General features: G+C 34.0%; 5 protein-coding genes across 6 annotated transcripts; 4 read left to right on the top strand and 1 right to left on the bottom strand.

Moving 5' to 3' along the window:
• Positions 1 to 1,787: 1,787 nt before the first annotated feature.
• LOC120170929 (cytochrome P450 78A5-like) lies at positions 1,788 to 7,801 on the top strand. The gene is made up of 4 exons (XM_039178766.1): positions 1,788 to 2,821; positions 2,899 to 3,592; positions 4,633 to 4,637; positions 7,790 to 7,801. Exons 1-2 carry the CDS (start codon positions 1,880 to 1,882, stop codon positions 3,502 to 3,504), a joined length of 1,548 nt encoding a protein of 515 aa, XP_039034697.1. The 5' UTR covers positions 1,788 to 1,879; the 3' UTR covers positions 3,505 to 3,592; positions 4,633 to 4,637; positions 7,790 to 7,801.
• On the top strand, positions 7,325 to 10,662 carry LOC120170930. Its single transcript, XM_039178767.1, has 6 exons — positions 7,325 to 7,671; positions 7,777 to 7,847; positions 8,096 to 8,271; positions 8,668 to 8,776; positions 8,861 to 9,183; positions 10,648 to 10,662. The coding sequence occupies exons 1-5, from the start codon at positions 7,392 to 7,394 to the stop codon at positions 9,155 to 9,157; spliced, it is 933 nt and encodes a 310-aa protein (XP_039034698.1). The 5' UTR covers positions 7,325 to 7,391; the 3' UTR covers positions 9,158 to 9,183; positions 10,648 to 10,662.
• A 64-nt stretch (positions 10,663 to 10,726) lies between these two features.
• On the top strand, positions 10,727 to 13,390 carry LOC120170928 (probable 6-phosphogluconolactonase 1). 2 transcript variants are annotated; one of them, XM_039178765.1, is made up of 4 exons: positions 10,727 to 10,858; positions 11,560 to 11,753; positions 11,841 to 11,976; positions 12,663 to 13,390. In XM_039178765.1, the coding sequence occupies exons 2-4, from the start codon at positions 11,581 to 11,583 to the stop codon at positions 13,152 to 13,154; spliced, it is 801 nt and encodes a 266-aa protein (XP_039034696.1). In that variant the 5' UTR covers positions 10,727 to 10,858; positions 11,560 to 11,580; the 3' UTR covers positions 13,155 to 13,390. The 2 variants fall into 2 exon arrangements, with proteins under 2 accessions (XP_039034696.1, XP_039034695.1); XM_039178764.1 differs by lacking the exon at positions 10,727 to 10,858 and adding an exon at positions 10,949 to 11,036.
• Positions 13,391 to 13,577: 187 nt separating this feature from the next.
• LOC120170900 (cytochrome b5-like) lies at positions 13,578 to 14,841 on the bottom strand. Its single transcript, XM_039178742.1, has 3 exons — positions 14,773 to 14,841; positions 13,954 to 14,020; positions 13,578 to 13,839 (listed from the first exon to the last, which is right to left on the bottom strand). The coding sequence occupies exons 1-3, from the start codon at positions 14,830 to 14,832 to the stop codon at positions 13,586 to 13,588; spliced, it is 381 nt and encodes a 126-aa protein (XP_039034673.1). The 5' UTR covers positions 14,833 to 14,841; the 3' UTR covers positions 13,578 to 13,585.
• Positions 14,842 to 17,783: 2,942 nt separating this feature from the next.
• Positions 17,784 to 20,127, top strand: LOC120170916 (cytochrome P450 85A-like). The gene is made up of 9 exons (XM_039178756.1): positions 17,784 to 17,983; positions 18,096 to 18,417; positions 18,491 to 18,640; positions 18,720 to 18,965; positions 19,059 to 19,145; positions 19,223 to 19,301; positions 19,566 to 19,672; positions 19,834 to 19,958; positions 20,034 to 20,127. Exons 1-9 carry the CDS (start codon positions 17,784 to 17,786, stop codon positions 20,125 to 20,127), a joined length of 1,410 nt encoding a protein of 469 aa, XP_039034687.1.
• The last annotated feature ends 1,672 nt before the right edge of the window (positions 20,128 to 21,799 follow it).

The following is a 21,799-nucleotide window of genomic DNA, read 5'->3' as shown; positions in this document are numbered from 1 at the left end:
ATTATTAAAAATTATAAAATTATCTTTGACTATTTGTATGCTATAAACACTTATTTTTTAAGTAAAATTTGATTGGTGTTTGAGTTAGTGGTTATTTTAATAATTAAGAGATGATAAAATTACATTTTAATAATATTTAATGATATTATCATTACTTTTAAGCATTGGTATGGCAGTATAATATTTCAAGTACTTGTTATATGACATAATATAAACTATTCTCTGGAAGAACGAGAGAACCGTCGACGATGGCATCTCAAACTGCAAGGTCGATAGCTTGGATGAACGACGTCATCATATTCTTCCTACAAGAATAATTTGTTCCGTTGAAGTAGGGTGACCTAGTGATGGAGTGTGAATCCTTAAGATGGTACGCGCGGGATGTGGAAGTCATCTTCTTAAATGAATAAGAATTTGATAGAGAGCTACTAGGATCTTCATAAGATTGTTACACCGTTGATTGTGACTAGCTCTGATATCAATTGTTATGATTTTTTATACTCTATTGATCAATTGAAAATAACCAATAGATGGTGAATTGGTCAAATAAAAATTTAGGGATATAGAGGAATGATGAGAAAATTGAGGCATAAAAATTTAGAGTGGTTTAACTTCTAGACTAAGTTTACATCTAATATCTTAACTCCAAACTAAAGATTTATAACAAATTCACTAATTTATTCTTTCTTCTTATAGGCTAAAAAGTAATATTTACAAATCTCTATCTTTTTAATGGCTAAGATACAACCATTATCTTTTTTATAAAGGACAAAAAATATATAAACAATAAACCTCTCAAATGAATATGTTTTCACAATTAAGCTCAAAACACACTTGAAAAATAAATAAAAGAGTGAAAGGCTTTTCTCTTAATGATCAATGCTTGGATATGTACGTTGTGTAACATTCTTCAAGTGTCCTCAACTTATATTTATATGTCGGAATGAATTTGAGGCCATTTTTAGTCGTTGAGATGTTTTTTAGTCATTGATGATTAATTTTCCACAAAAATAAATTACCTATAATAGGGAGTATCGATACTCGGTTAATGACTATCGATATTGCTTTTAAATAACTAGTCGTTTTCTACCATTCGGAGGATGAGTATTGATATAAGGGTTATGATATCGATACTACTATACACCAGTATCGATACTCCTTTGAGTATCGGTACCATTTTTACTTACTGGAATCTGAACAAATTTGAAAACAATAGACAATATTGGTATTGCCACGAGAATATCGATATTTCTTTAACCTTTGATATCGATATTACAAGAACAATATCGATACTGTTCATACGATATCGATACTATAAGAACAATACCGGTACGCTTACCTAGGAAAGTTGTTTTTTGAATTATTTTTTAAAACTTTGAATAAATTCAATCAAATCCAAAAATATTTTACCCTTAAATATGTTATATCAAAGCATGTTCAACAATAATTTTTAAAACAAAATAATATATTTAAACCAATAATTAAACGTCCAGTGTAATTTATCCTTGAAAATAATAATATATATTTTAATTTTGTGATACAAAATACTATGCGAAATTAAATTTCAAGTAAGGTATGGTGATTGAATTTCAAAAGTATTATAGAGGGACTAAAACAAGAAATTAACCGGGAATTTATTCATATACTTTTTAACCATGGTTAGTTCTTTTACCATGGTTAAATTTTCTGCTTTTTGCTAACTATCCTACGCCTGTCCCGCTTCTCTATTTAAACCCCTTCACTTCAACTCCTCTGTCAATTGCACTACCCCAAGAAAACTTTTCCTTTTTCCCGAGAAAGCTCGAGAAAAACCCTTCGCTCTACACTTGTCAAGATCAGTTTTTGTCGAATACACCATCTCAGAGGAAGTGCAACAAAAATGTCACTCGAACATGGTTTACTGTTGTTTCAACAACCTCTGTTGAGCTTCGAAGCATTTGTCTGGTCTGTTCTATTGGTCGGAGCAGTTGCCTTATGGCTATCCCCAGGAGGGCTTGCATGGGCTCGTTATAGGTCCAAGACGAGCGTTGCGATCCCTGGCCCACTCGGTTTCCCGGTTCTCGGATTACTCACTGTGTTCACCGGCGCCACCCCTCACCGTGTTTTAGCTAAACTCGCTAAAGCTCTTGACGCGCTCAAGTTGATGGCTTTCTCCGTCGGGTTCACTCGGTTTATCGTTTCCAGTGACCCGGAAACCGCGAGGGAGATTCTGAACAACTCAGCTTTTGCCGATAGGCCGGTCAAGGAGTCGGCTTACGAGTTGTTGTTTCATAGAGCAATGGGGTTTGCTCCCTATGGCGAGTATTGGAGGAACTTGAGACGTATCTCAGCCACACATTTGTTCTGTCCAAAGAGAATCGCTGCCCTTGAAAGATCCAGGCGTGAGATCGGTGCTAAAATGGTTGAAGAGATAAACTGTTCGATGAAATCCAAAGGTGAAGTCTTGGTTAAAAGGGTGCTTCATTTTGGTTCATTGAACAATGTGATGGCCACTGTGTTTGGTAAAAGCTATGACTTTGAGAAAACTAACGAAGGGTTTGAGCTTGAGGAGCTTGTGAGTGAAGGGTACGAGTTGCTGGGAACATTCAATTGGAGTGACCATTTTCCTCTCATATACCGGCTTGATTTGCAAGGTGTGAGGAGGAGATGTAGAAATCTGGTCTCAAAAGTTAATGTCTTCGTTGAAAAGATCATAGAAGAACATAGGCTGAAAAGGGTTAATGGAGATGAATGTAGCAAAGATGGAGACTTTGTTGATGTATTGCTTGATTTGGAGAAACATGAGCAACTCAGTGAGTCAGACATGATTGCTGTCTTGTGGGTAAGCTTTTCACTTTCTTCTTTCTCGCAACATTATCTTATTGTTGTTTTGTTTCATGATTTTTATGTCATTTGCAGGAAATGATATTTAGGGGAACTGATACTGTAGCAATTCTGTTAGAATGGATTCTAGCTAGAATGGTTTTACACCCAGAAATCCAGGCCAAAGCTCAAGCAGAGATCGATTTTGTCGTCGGGAACTCGAAGCCGGTTTCGGATACTGACATCCGAAACCTGCCTTATGTTCAAGCCATCGTGAAAGAAACTTTCAGGGTTCATCCACCCGGTCCTCTTCTCTCATGGGCACGTTTAGCCATCCATGATGTTCATATAGGTGACAGTTTCATCCCAGCAGGCACAACAGCGATGGTGAACATGTGGGCAATCACACACAACGAGAAGCTCTGGGCAGAGCCGGAGAAGTTCGAGCCCGAGCGGTTCATGGAAGAAAATGTGAGCATTATGGGACCTGATCTTAGGCTGGCTCCCTTCGGTTCCGGTCGAAGGGTTTGTCCAGGGAAAGCCATGGGGTTAGCCACCGTTCATCTCTGGTTAGCTCAGTTGCTTCAAGCTTTCAAATGGGTTCCTCGTGAGTACAAAGAGGTTGAGTTGGTTGAACAGTTGAAACTCTCCATGGAAATGAAGAGCCCTCTGGTGTGCAAGGCAATGCCTAGGGTTGCTTGAAACTTGAACCCTTGGGGGCTGCATTTAGGAGTTTATGGTTATGTTTTGTATGCTTTTTAAGCTTTTTGATGTGATCTTTAAGTTTATGGTTTTTATATATATAATCTTTTGTCTAGGTCGGGACTGGTCTTTTATGTACTGTGAAAACTATGGACAAAATGATGGAACACTCTCTACATATATTTACTGAATAAAGGTTTATGGTATCTCTCTTCTTATTATAATATTAGATTTATTTTAAAATATTACAATTTAAGTAAAAATGTATTTTAAAAAAAATAATGTGATTTTCGTATTAATTTTACCTTAATGCGACATACTAATTTAGAAAATAAATTTAATGTAATCATTCGATTAATATTTTTTGTTAATCGTTATAGTACTGACGATGGCTTACTGAACTAAATTGATAACTCAAACATGGTAGATGAATTGTCACGTTAACACTATGGATTATCACGTTAGTATGGTGAACTGTCACATCAATACCGTAACGATCAACGACGAAAAACATTGGTGAAAGGGTCGTGTTTGGTGCAAGTCTTTTAGTTGCTGTTGGAGATTTACAAGCTCAGTCTCTGGGTCTCAAATTGCTTTAGGAAACTTCTATATTCAAATACTCTTTATTTAGGGTTTAGTTTTTTAAACGTAGACGTCAACTTATGATTAGAGAAGACATGCATGATCCAATCATATGAACGTGCGGCTTCGTTTCATCACCATAATTATCAACATTATATATATATGGAACCATGTCTTTCCTTTCAGAAAGTGGATCCAATTGATCTTACTGCCGAAAGTTTCAATCATTCCTTACACTATTGCTCCATCATTTCATGAATATCTTCCTAAACCCTAATCTCAAAAAAAAAAAAAACCGGGCACTATGATGGAGCAAGATCCAATTACACTGTATAAAATTCTTTTAATTTTACACATTTTCAGAAACATTGGATGAAAAAAATTAAAGACTGAGATTAATAGTAGAAAATTAGAAGATATTAACTGTAAACATAAAAAAAAGCATAAAATTAATCTCAGCCTTTGATATTTCTCAATCCAATGGTCCTAAAAATGTGTAAAACTAAAAAACATTTACACGGTGTAAGTGAATCCAAAACCTATAAGGGTGCGTTTGGTTCACGGAATGTAAGATTACCAGTGGGAATAAAAGATTACCAAGGAATAAGATTACTGAGAATGTTGTATTTTGTGTTTGGTTGGTTTACCAGGAATGTAAGATTACCGTGTTTGGTTAAAAGATTATTGGAATATATATTCGACCAAACTGTCCTTATTATATATTTGTTTTTTAACAAGTTAGAAAATATTTATATATTTTCTTTAAAAAAATTAAATTTATAAAATTTATAAATTTTTTTTTCAAAATTGAAAATATAAAAAGGTTTAATGAAAGGGTAAAATTTTATTTTAACCCCTGAACTTTATAAAATTTTAATTATAGACTTTTTTGTAAATCTAAAATAGTTTAAAGATAAATTTGTAATTTAACCTTCGTAGAATTTTTATTATTCAATGACAAAGAAATGATGTTTTTTAAAGAAAAAAATTAAGGGCATTTTAGTCTAAAACGCCGGTAATCTAACAATACCTAAGGAAATGAAGGTAATGACATTCCCGGTAATATACCCAAAAAATCTACTATTTGTAATGTAAGATTACCGGGAATGATATTCCCGGCCAACCAAACGGGGGAATGTGGATTCCATTCCCATGGGAATCTCACATTCCCCCAACCAAACACACCCTAAGGATACACCCAAAATAAAAATAATCAAAATATGATTAAACAGAGACACTAATAAGAAATACATATAACATATTATTAGTGAAATAAAAATTCTATAAAACAAATTTAAGGTGATGTCTCCTATTATTTTAGTATTATTTTTTAAGGATATATGACATCATTCTAAACCTAATTATAAAAATATTATTATTCCATTGATGGTGTGTTGAATATTTCTAAATATATCATAATATGTGAGTGATTCCATAATCTAGGTAAAGAGAATGTTGGGATTTATTTTTTATGACATATAATCATCATCCCATACAAAAGTTGCTCAACTTTAGACCATTGGTTGACTGAAATTAGGGTTCAACAAAAGTTGATTTGATTCAATAATTTGTTTTTTTATTTTATTTTAAATTATTCGAGTTGATATTAATGAGTGGATCAATTTTTAAGTTTAAATTTTTATCGATTTTAAAAATAAAAAATCGAGCCTCTTATTTATTTTTTGTTTAATTTATCTTTCGTTTTAGATCTATTTTTATCAAATTTGAACCGCGTACTCATAAATATGGGCAAAATTAGAAATTTATTAGAGCGAAGTTAAAAATAGAGAGAGTAATAATATCTACTTATCAATTATCACATAACAATATCTATTTCTTTTCAATTGAGGGGACAATAAAATTTATTTTATTTATTTCTCAAATATATATATTTTGATATTAGTAAACATTAAAGAGTATTTTAATATACAGATGTAGACGTTTTAGGGCCTATCTTGTGCAGTTAATTGCGAGTTGGACAACGAGTCTACTTATAAAACAAATTGGGCTTTAACGTGGAAAGGCCCAAAAACAACATTTCACTACATGCTCCAATTTAATATTTTGCAAATGGTTTAGTACACAACTATTCAATTATTCGGAACCTCTAGGTAGAATAATACTCTTTTATTATTGAAGTTACTTAACGTGTTTTACTACATTAAATTAAAGAGTAAAGTACATAGATGGTCACTCGACTATATGACACTATTTTATTGAGTCCCTCAACTATTAAAAGTTACAAAATATTCACTCGATTATTCATTATGTTCCAAACTAGTCATTTTCTATTATAAAAATAACGAAAATCTAAGATGTATGTTAATATGTTGTTTGAGATATGATAATCAATTGAGATTCTAAGATTAGATTTTATCATATCTCAGACAGCAAATTAACATCCATATCAGATTGTCATATTTTTTTTAATAGAAAATGATGAATTTATAACATAATGAATAGTGAGGTGAACATTTTTGTAACTTTTAATAGTCGAGGGACTCAAAAAAGAAACATCCTATAGTCGAGTAACCATTTTGTAACTTTTAATAGTCAATGACTCAACAAAGTAACACCCTATAGTCGGGAACCATTTGTATACTTTACCCTAAACTAAATTATTATTTTAATCAATAAATTCATTGGAATATAAAATAAACAATAAAAGTATCAAACTATTATAAAATAATTATTATATAAACCAAGCTACCTCGGTGATTAAAGGAATGATTATTATTCTTAAAGATTTCAGATTCAAATACGACATTTATAAAATATTTAAGCTTTTATTGTCAGGTGAATGAATGCATTTCGAACATATACTAGCTTGAAACAAATAAATATTTAAGGGTAAATTATATGTTTAGTACCTAAACTATCAGTTTTGATTTGTTTTAGTACCTAAAATTTTAATTTTTTCAAAATCATACATGAAGTTTAGTTTTTATTTCATTTTAGTACATCTGTTCAAAATTTAAGATTAAGTTTTGAAAAAAAATGAAAGTTTAGGTACTAAAGCGAACAAAAACTTATAGTCTAAGTACTAAATGCGTTAAGTTTTAAACAACAAGTACTAAAATGAAACAAAAAATAAACGTTAAGTATGGTTTTGAAAAATTGAAAGTTTAGGTACTAAAACTGATTGTTTGGGTACTAAATACGTAGTTTACCCAATATTTAATCACATTTTATCTTGAAACAGAGTGAAAACCGTCGTTTTTAGTCGAGCCGATTATAGCTGATGAAAGTCGGTTTATGAAGTGAGAAGCTGCCGAATAGGGAGACGGTAAAAGTAAAACAGAACAATGAGCAATGGTGGAATTATATTCCGGTCTCTATTACGAAGCTCTCGAAGGCCTCCTCTGGGCTTCGTTGCTTCATCTTCCTCTACTGCCAGACTTTCTCCTTTACCTCTCCCCACTTCCCTTAATTCTTCTTCTTCTCGTTTTGCTGTTGCATCTTCTCTCGAACTGAACCCCATTCTCTATTTCGCTTCTTCCTTCACTCGCCGACTTTTACACGACACGACCTCCGTCCATAATAAAAACGATAACCGGGAAGAAGAAGAAGAGGACCCGGATTGCTGTATGATTCCTTAGTGTTGTTTCTTCTGTGCATTCCAAGTGTTCGATAAAAGTCCCGTGTCAGTAACTGTGTTTGTTTTTTTTTTGAACTTATTGGTGTTTGCAGATGAAAGAGATAGAGATGATGGAGAAACCACAGATGGGTGGGAAGAAGAGGATGATGACGTAGAGCCCAAGGTATACATCATTTCTAGTTTCTTAGGTTCACGAGCACTGGAAGGACCATCAAATGCTTTGTTTTACTTAAACAGTCAGGTTCGCCTTGTAGTTGCAGAAATCACATTACTGTGAGAATCACGGGACCATTGCAATGCTTTGTTTTTGATTAGCTACGCGAATTCTTCTAGTAGTTTCTTAGTTTTTTTGTTTGAAGCTATACAGTGTACCTTGCATTCGGTAACGAGTTGTTGCTCTTATTAATGTAGCTTGGTGATGGAGGGGATGGTGGTGGAGTTGTATTGCAAGGTGTTCCTTGGGGTGAATCTGTTTTGTCTATTGCCCATGATGTACTAAAGCTGTTTAGCGATGACTTCAAACTTTATGCTTTCAAAACTTCACCTCGTGGATTCATTTATGTCAGACTTGACAAATTGTCACATGAGTGAGTATTCTTCCTTAGCACCTTTACTGAATGATTTGAAGTGTATATATATATATATGTGTGTGTGTGTTTTACTTGGAACAGTACTATGAGAACCGGTGTCCCTTTTTATTCACTTGTTGGATTTCAGTAATTATGATTTACTTTTTCTGTGCTTGACCCAAGTCAATGATATCTGATGAAGAAAGAAGGAAAATTGAGAAATTACTTAGAAAAAGATTGAATCATACCCTATTTTTCCTCTAGAAAAATAAAAACTTTCAGTGGAATTATACAGTCGTCTTGTGATGGATAATCTTTCGATGTGTATGTGTGAGCATAATGTATGTAACTTGGCACATGGAAGTTGAATCACTAGGGTTTACTATATTAAAAGACAAATCTTCCTTTCATCAGATACGGTTGTCCCAGCTTGGAGGAACTGCAGACCTATAGTCAAGAATATAAGAAAAGATTAGATGAAGCTGGAGAGCGAAGAGAAATACCAGATGATTTGGGTCTTGAGGTAATAAGTGGCTATTTGTGCATGAATTTGCCTTGATTAAGTAGGATTATATTTATCATCTAAAAAGGACGTTTGGTCTTGAAGGTATCATCTCCTGGTGCAGAGAGACTACTTAAGGTACCGGATGATTTAGACCGGTTCAAACACATGACAATGAGAGTTTGTTATATCGAAGACACGGAGTCTAATCATACAGAAAAGAGCGGGGTCTTCTTACTAGATTCGATCGAGCAAGAGGTCTGTGTATGGAAGTTGGCAGATGTGAAGGAGAACCGGGACCCCGACAGCAAGGGTAGACCGTTAAGTCGTAAACAGAGGGATTGGAGATTAAGATTGCATTTCGACAAGCATAAGATGACAATGATGTACCTCAAACAGTGAACAAAGAAGGAACTGAAACTCAAAAGGTATGAACACTTTCTTTGTAGTAGTTCTCTTTGTAACAGAGTAGTTTGGTTACATTGAAGATAAACATTAAACCAAACTTTATAAGTATTGTTGGCATGAACTAATGTTGTTCCGGTTTTCTTTGGGTTCAACGTTTGTTTAGAGATATGGATCCTATAAGAACCTTTCGGCAATCGAAAAACTTGGGGGGAAACCGAACACATTCGTGTCTGACTTATTTTTTTATTGTGTTCGTGTTCGAGTAACACCGTGTTGATATGAATAATGAAAAGGATTACATATCTAATTAAAATAGCTTGTAAAAGGTAGTAGGGAAAGGAATTTGTCCAACTTAGAACCCTGCACGCTATGAACTCTTTGCATTAATTTTTTTTTTTTGCATTTTTCAGCGGTATTTTTTCTTGGACTTCTATTTTGTTGGTTTCTAATTCATTTAATATATATATATTGGATTATTATTTGGTAATCTACGACGTATATGAAGTCTCAAAGTCAAAGTTAATTTGCACAAGAAAATCTCCAAAACTAAGGATGAATTGAACTTAGACAACTTCAATATTTATTTTTTATTTTTTATTATTATTATTTTGAAATATCATACGGATTAAAATACTCTTTTTGGTCTGTATATTTACGTTGGAAAAAATAAGAAAAATTTTTAAAGAAAAAAAGGAAAATAGATGTTGATATGGTTGAAAAGGATATTGCACCAAATTAGCTTTGGTAAGTTCACTTCATTGAACTCCATAATTAAACGAAGGGCGAGGGGATATAATATATTAAATTTTATTAAATGTTTTTACTTTAGCGAGCATCAATTATTTTGCATGTATAATAAGTCTGGTTTATTCCATGATTTTCTTTAAATTGATACAATAATTTAGCATTAAATGAACTTAGCAATTATCAATTTTAATCCAGAGAGCAATGTTGGGGTGGTGGGAAGCACCAGAATCTTCACCTGAACGGTGACTACATTTGGGATTTAATCTTTATAGAAAATTCCAGTGAAATAATTTATATTCTTTCATACACAGACAACATAACATATTTTATAATATTAAATTCATATATATATATATATATATATGAAAGGGTAAAGAACCTAGTTTTGAGGGGACAACCAAAAAATCCAAAAACTAAAAAAAAAGAGGCAAGAAAATGCAAAGAAAAAAACAAAAGAAAAGGAAAAGCAGAACAATGGTTGCAGATTTTTAATTTTCTAGATGGGAAAAAAGGAGAAAGATTTAGTAAAACAAATAATAAAAAATATTCTTTTATTCTTACAAGACAAAAAGTCCCATGGGTACATTTTTCAGCATGACTTGTTTTTTTCCCCAAAAACGTGATAAAAATTTAATCATTTAATCAAAAAATTAATTAATTTAATATCAGTTTGTTAACATTAACTAAAACCCAGGCGTCAATTTATGTAATAATAGCAGAGTATTTAGGAAATAAAGATTTTCTATGCTTCATCTCTCTCACACACAGAGAAAGCAAGGATAAACAAAGAGATAGAGATAAAGAAAATAAATTTAAATTCTGGGTTTGTTTATTTTTGAAGAAATTGTTTTTTAATTCATAGAGACAGAGAGAGAGAAACAAATTTTCTTAGTATTGTGTGTGTGTGCTTTCCTTGAATATCATTGGTCGCACGTGGAAACCCAGAAGGTAAATTCTCCTCAGCTTCTTCTCTGTAACAGCTTTTTATTTATTTATATGTTTTTTGAGTTATTATTATTATATCATAATTATTGTTTTATTTGTTGTTGAGTGCCCATCTACATTCTTCATTCTTGCTTCTCTGCAACTACCCTTCCTTTCTTCCCTTTCTCGCTTGTTCTTCTCTGTAAGCATTTCCCTTTCTTAAATTTTCTGCTTTTTTTTAATCAATTTTTCCCTTTTTGTGTCTGAGTACAAATGATTTTACTAGGAAATTCATCTGCATGGGAGTTGGGACACATCAAATTATCTAAAGTTTTTGGTTTTTGCTTGATCTCTGATTGTGATGATCATCTCTTCAATTTCAAGTTCTTAAACTCCATGCATAAAGTGATTTGCTTTTGGCTGTGTATCACTTTGTTGTTTTTGGGTTATGTTTAATGAATCTTAAACTGTGTTATTGGGTTTTCTTTTTTAGTTTTGAATCATATATTCTGTTGACTGTTTAGCATGATCTGATGTTGTGATGCTTCATTAATTTTAACTACTAATGTCTTTGAGCTACAGGGATTAATGGCTACATTTTCTCTTCATTGTTCATCTTGACTTTTTTTGGTGAAATAAAATTGTTTTTTAATGGAGATTTGTGTGTTCTTGGCTCTATTATGTGCTTAATTGTGACTTTTGGTACCCTTTTTTTTTCATGTTAGAGTTGGTAAATTGTCAAAAACATGGCAATTTCTGGTGTTAAAAATGACAGAGGAGAAATGAGGATTCTTGAGAATTTGGATGAGCTAAGGACCGATTTGGCTGACTATATAGCTGAGCTATCAGAGGCTGCAGTGAAAGAGAGGGGTGTCTTTGCTATTGCCTTGTCTGGGGGTTCTCTTATCGGCTTAATGAGGTATCGATCCATTACTTTTCGATGTTTTGTTTTCGTGGTTTTGGGTGTCTTTAAATTTTCCTTTTTGTTTGGTGTGTTTTGATGCAGTAAACTCTGTGAAGCTCCTTATAACAAGACTGTAGACTGGGGTAAATGGTATATATTTTGGGCGGATGAACGTGTTGTTGCGAAAAGCCACTCGGATAGCAATTATAAGCTTGCAAAGGATGGTTTTCTTTCCAAGGTTTGTATATTGATTCGTAGTTCTTTCTTTTCGAGAACCAAATGAAGGAACTTTTGATTAGAATATGATGCTTCTTGTTGTGATGTTGGTAAATTTGGTGTTTGTCTGTTCCTGGATTGCTCTGGTTAGCTAATACACAAGTATGGATTAGTTCCTTCATTATTCAGTGACTTGATTGGTTTGCACTTCGGATCTTGAATCATTAACCTGTGCTAGAAGTTGTTTAAGCTCGAATTCTTCATTTATGCTTGTGTTAACTGGTATATTAGTTGATATTTCACTAGCTGATAATTCAGTAGTGGGTTCAACGTTCTTCGTTTTCAGTGATTTTGATGTTTGCTCGTTGAATTCTTCTTCACTGTGTTGTGGTTACAAGTATGATCTATGTTCTTTTGAATCGGTTATGGTAAAAGTTCGACTACCACTTTTAAGTGATGAAAATCATAATTCAATTGAATCGCTGCTTAAAACCTTTGTGACGAAGATGAGACCGTTTTCTGCCATTGCTTAGAGGGGCTTCCTTCCACGTTTTCCGTCGTGGTAGTATCACCATTTTACAGCTCTTTGATTCGGCAATGCTTTCATCAATGGATAGGCTGATTGAAGAATTATGCTTCCGTTTGTTTTGTTAAGTTTATGCCACATTACGTATGTGCTCGTGTGCTTATGCCTTACATTTGCCGCAGGTGCCGATTGTTCCCAGCCACGTTCATTCTATCAACGATTCAGTTTCAGCAGAGGAAGCTACTGACGAATACACATTCGTTATTCGGCAGCTCGTTAAAACGAGGATGGTCAGTGTTTCCGACATTAGCGACTGCCCCAAGTTTGACCTTATCCTTCTTGGCATGGGCCCTGATGGTCACGTTGCCTCTCTATTTCCTAATCATGCAGTGCTCGATGAGAAGGACGAATGGGTAACGTTCATCACCGATTCTCCCAAACCACCACCCGAGAGGATGACATTCACTTTGCCTGTCATCAATTCAGCATCCAATGTTGCAATCGTCGTGACAAGTGAGAGCAAAGCAGAGGCTGTGCACTTGGCAATCGATAACATCGGACCCGACAACCCGTCGGTGCCTGCACGGTTAGTCCAACCAACGAAAGGGAAGTTGGTATGGTTTTTGGACAAATCAGCTGCATCGAAACTGGACAGTCTCCGATTTTCCGAGTAGGGCCAAGTTTGTTTCGTGCCGAAAGTGTATGTTTGCACGTAGTCGAGGGTTTTCAAACCCGTCATCCCGTCGTCCTCGACTACTTCCTACTTTTTTCCCCTTCTGTTCCGTTATATGTTCATCTTGTTTTCTTTTTCATCTCTTTTCTTATTGAGATGATGAAGTTGAATCCCTGTTTTTGTAAGGAGATGAAAATAAAAAGTTCGGATTAGTGCAAAAGCATTTTCATATGCTGCATAACCGAGGTTTAATTATGCTACAAATCCCCGTACTTTGCTGACTTTTGAAATCTAAACCCCCTGCTTTTATTTACAGGGATTAAATTTTGAAAAGTTCAAAGAGCTCATAATCAATCATATAATTATTCAAAATTTGGGGCAACAATTTCCATTCAGTAGCCAATACGGGGGGTTGGGGAACATCATACTGGTTTACTTCTTATACATGTATAAGAACCCAACCACCATGGAGATGCCGACAATTGTGACCGGGATAGTCCAATACTGCTTTGTCAAGTCCATGAGCTTCTGAGAGTACTCGGTGGTTTCCTTCTTGGAGGAAATTTTGAGCTCTGGAATGATTGGGGAGGAGGACGTATCGAGTTCGCCAATGCAAAAGCTCTGCATGAGTTCCTTTGCGCTTTCGCTGTGCCCGGCATCTTCAAAATCAGCCGTTGCGTCTTTCCCTTCAAGGAAATCATTCGAAGCATGTCATGTAGGGGACTCGTTATTTTATAATCTAAACACTCTCAGCTCCCTAAGTAGGATAAGAAAAAGCCCGGTTGCACGACGGGTATTACCTGTTGCTACGAGCACTACATCATCACCTCCTGGATGCTCGTCCAAATAAGAAGTAACATCATATACCTGTAAAGGAGAAAGACAATTTGTTTTGTATCGTGAGACAAATTAAGGGAATCGAGTTCGTTTCACTCGCACAAGGCATTTCGAACAACATTTCCAGGTGATCTAAAGGAAAAATAGACTGCAATTTAACTTGACTACAACATCCGAACTCTTGGAATCACTGCAAATTCATAGTAATGAGTGCATATAGCACCTGATGTCTAGTTGCATCCTGCATTTCCTAGCTGTTAAAACTAGTGAATTAGCCCCTTGAAGCTAGTTGAACATTGTTCAACCAAGACTCCAAGTTCATTCAGGTGGAGCTAGCTTCTTAAGGCACTATGAGCATAAAAAATACCATGCGATTCGGCTCGATCGAACCGGGAGGCAAAAGAGGGAAACAAAGACTTCACCTTTCTTCCACATCAATAGGAACCCATGGATGACACAAGACAAGGTTTCATTCTCTATCAAACTTGACATCCCGATGTTCAAATGGTTTATCACAGATTGAGCATATTGAATAAATAATGTTCATCCACGACATGATAAATGCAAGCTATTCAGTTTTCTGGGAAAATACAAATACCAAATCAATCAACAAGATCAACTTTGGTCATGCAAGTTTTATCTAAAAAAGGCCTAAACTTTTCACACAGTGATACCCCAACTTGTAATTAGCATTCAAGATCAGTCATGAAATTACGAACAGAACAGATCTAATCGTAAAAATTTTGAGACCCAAAGAAAATTCATCAGAGAAACTTTAGAACCTTGCAGTCAATAACGACCCAGCAATCGTCTTTGGTATTGTGCTGGGAGGCTTCTTGCATGGTAACCCTTCTTAAACGGTCGCCTGCGAGGTGGCTCGTCGTGTAATAAACCCAATGGGCCTTCGCAGCCGTCCAATTTCTTTAAATCGGACAAACTGAGTATTTTTTTTGTTGCTCTCCTGGTTCCGACGCTTGGGCATGACTAATTTAAATCTACCCGTATTGCATATCTAGTTTTGGTGGGTGATTCTTCAAGCGGATATTTTCTGCATACACAAGGACTCGAACTCGAGACCTACTTAAACGATTTCAAGTTGCTTTATCATTTGAACAAACCCTCGTTGGTCGAGTATTAACTTTAGGATAAAGTACGCATTTAGTATCTTAACTATCAATCTTGGTTTGTTTTAGTAATTAAATTTTTATTTTTTTCAATTATACTTAACGTTTAGTTTTCATTTCATTTTAATACCCCATCATTAAAAACTTAACATGTTTAATACCTAAACTATCAGTGTTGATATGTTTTAGTACATAAACTTTCAATATTTTCAAAACTTAACATTAAATTTTGAATGGGTGTACTAAAAAAACTAAAATTTTTAACGGAAGAGAACTAAAATGAAACAAAAATTAAACTTTAGGTACAATTTTAAAAAATTGAAAGTTTATTTACTAAAACTGATCAAAACTGATAGTTTAGATATAAATATGTAATTTACCCTTAACTTTATTAGTATCCTTATGTCATTATTATTATATTTTGATTTACGAACGAAATTTATATAATCTATACATGGTTTATTAGTAGAGATTGTAATGAATTAGGTTAGGTCAAGTTTTTATCGATTTAACCTAATTCGATTAGAGAAATATATCCTCCGTTCAAGTTCCATTTGATTTGAGAAGTATATATTCTTCATCTGCGTTATTTGATTAGTACATTCTTTATATTCGAATTTGATATAATTTAAATTTTTAAGATAAAAATTCATATCCGATTATAAATCCTAAACCCTAAGGGTGCGTTTGGTTCACGGAATGTAAGATTACCAGTGGAAATAAAAGATTACCAGAGAATATGATTACTGGGAATGTTGTATTTTGTGTTTGGTTGGTTTAACAGGAATGTAAGATTACCGTGTTTGGTTAAAGGAATAAAAGATTATTGTAATGTATATTTGACCAAATTGTCCTTATTATATATTTGTATAATATTACAAATTGTAAAATATTTATATATTTTCTTTAAAAAATTAAATTCATACTATTTATATAATTTTTTTTACAAAATTAAAAATATAAAAAAAGTTTAATGAAAGGGTAAATTTTTTTTAATCCCTGAACTTCATATAAAATTTTAATTATAGATTTTTTTATGTAAATCTAAAATAATTTAAAAATAAATTTGTAATTTAACCTTCGTAGAATTTTTATTATTCAATGATAGAAGAAGGATATTTTTGAAAAAAATAAAAATTTAAGGGCATTTTAATCCAAAACGCCGGTAATGTTACAATATCTAAGGGAAGGGACGTAATGACATTCCCGGTAATATACCCAAAAAAATCTACTATTGATAATAAAACATTACTGGGAATGAGATTCTCGACCAACCAAACATGAGAATGTGGAATTCCCATCCCATCGGAATCTCACAATATTTGAATCAAACAACCCCTAAATGCTAGTGACAAATGTTGGAAACTGGTTTGGCAGTCAATTACATTAGAATTGCTTCAGTTGGGCTAAGCTAAGCTAGAGTCCTAGAATAGCAGGAGCATCATTCTTTAGGATTTCAACTTTGATTCAAGGCTCGAGAATTTGAACGAAACAGTCAAGAAAGTTTCGAGGTTTGACAAAAGGATTGGCAGTGCTGTACGACAGACATTCTTAATGGCAAAAAAAGAAAAAATATACAGGTTTCGAGCTCAAAACCATATCATAGAAAGCTTGACTTTTCGATCAAACCCTTAAAGTTTTTACATATTTTATTCTAGTCCTATTTATTTTACTTATTATCTTTCCAATTATCATAATACATTCTTTTCATCATATATGAAATACAAGGATCACATGCTACCAATCTCGAGAACCTAAATTCAATAGGTCTAGGCATTGTTAGATATAAACGCTCAATTACTCAAACTTGATGTTCGAACTAAAAATCTCTAAAAATAATAATAGTTTCTCAATATATATATTTTAAGGTTCATATTGAAAGTTAAATATTAATTTATCATAGTTCAAAATGTCAAAAGTACAACAGTTAAAAATAATGTGCAGAAGTTGTAGTTCCCTGTCAAAGATTTTGGCACCCATTTCTATGAGCTCTTCTTTTGCCAGTTCATTATATTCCTTTAGCACATTTCAACAATGACCCCAAGGACATTAGTCACTTCAGATTTGCAAAAATTTTGTTTGAAAAAGCCAGTCTTTCATTCACAGTCATAGTTTACGAAATTATGAATATAAATTATCTTATGATTATCTTAAAATTTTAAAATAACTAGTCTAACTTGAACATTCAATCCTACAAGGCAACAATCACAAATTTGGTATGTAATCCAATAGAATAATGTATACTAAGTGATTGATATTTGGCATAAGATAGTGTCAAATAGCAACTGAGTGGTCCTCGGTCGTTGCTGTGAACTAGAGGTTACTTCTTTGACAATGTGACTCTGGCAGAAGATTTTGCAATTAAGACTGCAGTGATTCTCTGGTTAAGATTACAGTCTAGTTCTTGTAAGTCTTTACTGTTATATTTATTATATATGGTAATGATAATAGTAGGGAGGGGCTTATTAGGTATGTCCACGGATGGTTGGCCTATTATAGCACTTGCCTTTTTGTCTCTTTCTTGGACCCAATTTTTGTTGTTATTGTCAATGCACATACCATTTGCAGCACTCCCTCTTTCTGTAGCATTCTTTAAAAGCCTGAAATGAGCCATACCATTTGCAGCATTCTATCTCTCTGAGGTTCATTTCCTTTTATTGGGAGCATCAATGGCAGTCTTGGTGGTGGTAATAGTGGCTTGTTTGCTTGCTTTGGGGCTCTGCATTGGCTTTGCTATGTTGAAATGGAATGAGATAAGGTATAGTAGAAGAAAAGGGTTGCCTCCAGGGTCTATGGGTTGTCCTGTTTTGGGTCAGACCACTGAGTTTCTCAAATATGGACCGAGTTTCATGAAAAAGCAGAGAGCAAAGTAAGTTTTCTTTTTACTGAGTTGCATGGTTAATGGAGACAAAGTATGAAACATGTTACATTTGTGTGTGTGTGTGTTTTTTAATTTTTTTTTTTGGGGGGGGGGGGAACAGGTATGGAAGTGTATTCAAGACTCACATATTGGGGTGTCCAACCGTTATTTCCATGGATCCTGAGCTCAATAAATACATCCTTATGAATGAAGGCAAAGGGCTGGTTCCCGGTTACCCTCAATCCATGCTTGATATACTAGGGAAATGCAACATAGCAGCCGTGCATGGCGCTGCTCACAAGCGTATCCGAGGCTCGTTGCTGTCTCTCATAGGCCCTCTTGTGATCAAGGATGAACTCTTCCCAAAGATTGACAAGTTCACAAGATCTTTCCTTGAGAATTGGCATGGGAAAACCATTGATATCCAGAAAACAACCAATGAGGTTTGTGTCATTGTGATCTTAAACTTTTTAACACTGCAAATATGCTTATTTTGGGTAAATATGTCTCTTTCAGATGGCATTGTGGGTATCATTCAAGCAAATTTTTGTAAAGGAACCCACTTCATTCTATGAGATTTTCAAACCAGAGTTTGATAAGTTGTTAGTAGGAACACTTTCACTGCCTATAAACATTCCAAGGACAAACTACCATCATGGATTCCAGGTATAATTTTCAAGACTTTTCAACTTTTCCATATGATTCTCAAAGAATTTACCTGATGTTTCAGTTTTGATTCAATCAGGGGAGGAAAAGAATTGTGAAGATGTTGAAACAGATTATGGGACAAAGAAGAGCCTCTTCAACACCCTATGATGATATCCTTTGCCGCATTCTTCAAAGCAAAGATTCAAAGTACATTCTCAGTGATGAAGAGATAATTGATCAGATAATCACTATACTATACTCCGGTTACGAGACTGTCTCGACGACTTCGATGATGGCCGTCAAGTATCTCCATGATCATCCTAAAGCTCTCGAAGAACTTAGGGTGAGTTACGATTTTTTCAACTGCTCGAAATTTCGATATGGTTTCTTGATTATTTATGGTGTTTTTTTTACTATTATGGTATTACTTGCCTAGGAAGAACATTTTGCTATCCGAGAAAAGAAGAAACCAGGCGAGGCAATCGATTGGAATGATTACAAGTCTATGAGTTTCACTCGTGCTGTAAGCAGAATTTTGACTCTTTGCACACCTGCTTTTCATTGCATCATGCAACTGATTAAAGTCTATTCTCCATGCAGGTGATATTTGAGACCTCAAGGTTGGCTACAGTTGTTAATGGGGTATTGAGGAAGACATCAGAAGACACGGTGTTGAATGGTATGTTCAAGGGATCTCTGAGCTTAAAAACTTGCATTCTTTTTTACTATGCTAATTGGACTCAGAGGTGAGTGTCGGATACGAGAAGGGATGGACACGGGTCGGGACGAGTTGATTTTTGGCCATTCTAACCCGAAAATCGAAGCATTTCACTTGATTTGGTTCGTCTCGACATTTGAAGATGTCCCATCCGCCTTGAACTCGGCCTAAATTTTGGAGTAAAAACTCACTACACATAATTTTTCATGTGGTGTTGCTTGACAGGGTTTACCATTCCCAAAGGATGGAGAATATATGTTTATACAAGGGAAATAAACTATGACCCATTCCTTTATCCAGAGCCTTTTACCTTCAATCCATGGAGATGGCTAGTGAGTTGCTATAAACTTGAATCTTTCCATAGCTCATTTTGATTAAATTACAGTTCTGGTCTCTCTACTCAGCTCGAATTCAAGATTTAGTCCTTATACTTTAATTCGGTATAATTCGATGCTCTACTTTTGACTCTTATATAACTCAACTGAACTTGCAGGATAAGAGCTTGGAGTCGCACAATTACTGCTTCATATTTGGTGGAGGCGGCAGGCTATGCCCTGGAAAGGAATTAGGCATTCTCCAAATTTCTATGTTCCTCCACTATTTTGTTACCAGTTACAGGTTAGTCCACAATTGCATTTTCAAATTCATATCGATCTTAGTTATATTGGTGTCTTTTATGTTTGAAATATGCAGGTGGGAGGAAGTTGGTAGAAATGAAATCCATCAATTCCCAAGAGTTGAAGCACCAAAGGGACTTCATGTCAGCATATCAAACTACCATGAATGATCCAAAACCAAAGCTTCCTCATTTAATGGATAGTGTTTTTCATGTAATAAGACGATAACGAATTTCGAATTCGAATCTTAATATCTATAATATTACAACAAATCTAGCATTTAAATGTCACCACTTTTATGTTTATATCAAAAGGTCCTTTTTGTATTAAATCAAAACAAAGGTCATAGTTCTTGCAAAAGTTACCTATGTAGCGAGGGATGGAGGCATTAAGAACATGAGAGAGGCTTTTACGACCAAATTTATTTGTAAACCTTAAACCCTAAATTTTAAATCTCGAATTTTGGACAAGATCACCGAGATTCCTATATATATAGACTTAGTTTCACGGGAAAGCATAGAGTTAAGTAAGATATTTTTCACTCGTTTGCACTCTCGTCTTGTGTACCATACATGTTATGTTATTCTGATTAGAGTGCAAGTGTCGGGCACTGATATTTTATGAAAAATGAAGAGTTCGAATAATATAATGTATATAAAAAAAAAGGGTAAATTATGTATTTAGTACTTAAACTATCAATTTTAGTTTGTTTTATTATTTAAATTTTTAATTTTTTTAAAACCATACCTGATAGTCTAGGTATTAAAAAGAACCAAAACTGATAGTCTAGGTACTAAACACGCAGGGCCGGCTCTGACTTTTTCTTGGCCCGGGGCAAAATAAAAAAATGGGCCCTAATTTAAAATAATATTAAAAAATATGCAATATAAAATTTTAATTAATTTTTGTTATTAATACTTATAAAAAATATTGCCTTCGAGCATTTCTTGATGCAAAATCATTGATGATAGTGTCAACATCAATGCTTTCCAACATATTTTTCTCAATATATAACATAGCGAGTCCATTCAATCTTTCTTGTGACATTGTTGACTTTAAGTAATTCTTCAATAATTTCAGCTTTGAAAAACTTTTTTCCGCGGATGCTACCGTTACCGGCAGTGTTAATAAGATTCGATAAGCAATTGAAACATTAGGATAACAATCTCTAGCTTTAACAAACTCAAGAACTTCAAGTGCTGACATGAATACATTTGGCAAAGTCAATTGCAGCACTTTCATTTCAGAAAAAAAATCATCTGCATCAACATCCGACAAATTATTATGAGAAAAAATAATCTTAAAATTATTGCAACATTCTTTTAATTTATTGTCATCCAATGACTTCAACCTTGTAGAATCAATTAAAAATCCAAAATAATTTTCAAAAATCTTTAACTGTTCAAATCTATCTTTTAAGGAAGCGAGCGCCATATCAACAACATCAAAAAAATAATTAACTTTAAAAGACTCCTCTGCTGATTGCATTTATTCTTCATGGTCATTCTCATCAAATTGTCTTTTTCTAAAAATACGACACTTAGTCGGAAAAATTGGCTCTATGTTCATATTTAATGCAAGACTTTTAGCAATATCTATACTAGCTTCGAACCCCTTATTTCTATAGTTTTCAAAATATGACATTACACCTTCCAACTCTTTTATGGTAGTATCAATGCACATTGATTTAGATTGTAATTTCTTACTTACCGTGTTGATAGCAAATAAAATATCATACCAGATAACCATTCCAAGTAAGAATTCAAAACTTTGAAGGGCACTAGCTAAACTTTCTGCTTCACTTTTTGCTTTTGCATCATTACCACAATATTCATATAATTG

Source organism: Hibiscus syriacus, unplaced genomic scaffold (genome assembly GCF_006381635.1).
Source record: "Hibiscus syriacus cultivar Baekdansim isolate YM2019G1 unplaced genomic scaffold, ASM638163v2 tig00111798_pilon, whole genome shotgun sequence".
NCBI classification, from domain to species: Eukaryota; Viridiplantae; Streptophyta; class Magnoliopsida; order Malvales; family Malvaceae; genus Hibiscus; species Hibiscus syriacus.
This window is presented reverse-complemented; position numbering and strand designations above follow the sequence as displayed.

Excerpts from the sequence above, each read along its gene's own strand:
- LOC120170930 (XM_039178767.1), top strand. The coding sequence starts at position 7,392 with ATGAGCAATGGTGGAATTATATTCCGGTCTCTATTACGAAGCTCTCGA. Across the intron at positions 7,672-7,776 it reads AGAAGAGGACCCGGATTGCT|ATGAAAGAGATAGAGATGAT; the intron begins GTATGATTCCTT and ends TGGTGTTTGCAG. Across the intron at positions 7,848-8,095 it reads ATGATGACGTAGAGCCCAAG|CTTGGTGATGGAGGGGATGG; the intron begins GTATACATCATT and ends TTATTAATGTAG.
- LOC120170929 (XM_039178766.1), top strand. The coding sequence starts at position 1,880 with ATGTCACTCGAACATGGTTTACTGTTGTTTCAACAACCTCTGTTGAGC. Across the intron at positions 2,822-2,898 it reads ACATGATTGCTGTCTTGTGG|GAAATGATATTTAGGGGAAC; the intron begins GTAAGCTTTTCA and ends TGTCATTTGCAG.
- LOC120170928 (XM_039178765.1), top strand. The coding sequence starts at position 11,581 with ATGGCAATTTCTGGTGTTAAAAATGACAGAGGAGAAATGAGGATTCTT. Across the intron at positions 11,754-11,840 it reads TCTCTTATCGGCTTAATGAG|TAAACTCTGTGAAGCTCCTT; the intron begins GTATCGATCCAT and ends GTTTTGATGCAG. Across the intron at positions 11,977-12,662 it reads AGGATGGTTTTCTTTCCAAG|GTGCCGATTGTTCCCAGCCA; the intron begins GTTTGTATATTG and ends CATTTGCCGCAG.
- LOC120170900 (XM_039178742.1), bottom strand. The coding sequence starts at position 14,832 with ATGCAAGAAGCCTCCCAGCACAATACCAAAGACGATTGCTGGGTCGTT. Across the intron at positions 14,021-14,772 it reads GGGTCGTTATTGACTGCAAG|GTATATGATGTTACTTCTTA; the intron begins GTTCTAAAGTTT and ends TCTCCTTTACAG. Across the intron at positions 13,840-13,953 it reads TGTAGTGCTCGTAGCAACAG|GGAAAGACGCAACGGCTGAT; the intron begins GTAATACCCGTC and ends ATTTCCTTGAAG.
- LOC120170916 (XM_039178756.1), top strand. The coding sequence starts at position 17,784 with ATGGCAGTCTTGGTGGTGGTAATAGTGGCTTGTTTGCTTGCTTTGGGG. Across the intron at positions 17,984-18,095 it reads ATGAAAAAGCAGAGAGCAAA|GTATGGAAGTGTATTCAAGA; the intron begins GTAAGTTTTCTT and ends GGGGGGGAACAG. Across the intron at positions 19,673-19,833 it reads TCAATCCATGGAGATGGCTA|GATAAGAGCTTGGAGTCGCA; the intron begins GTGAGTTGCTAT and ends CTGAACTTGCAG.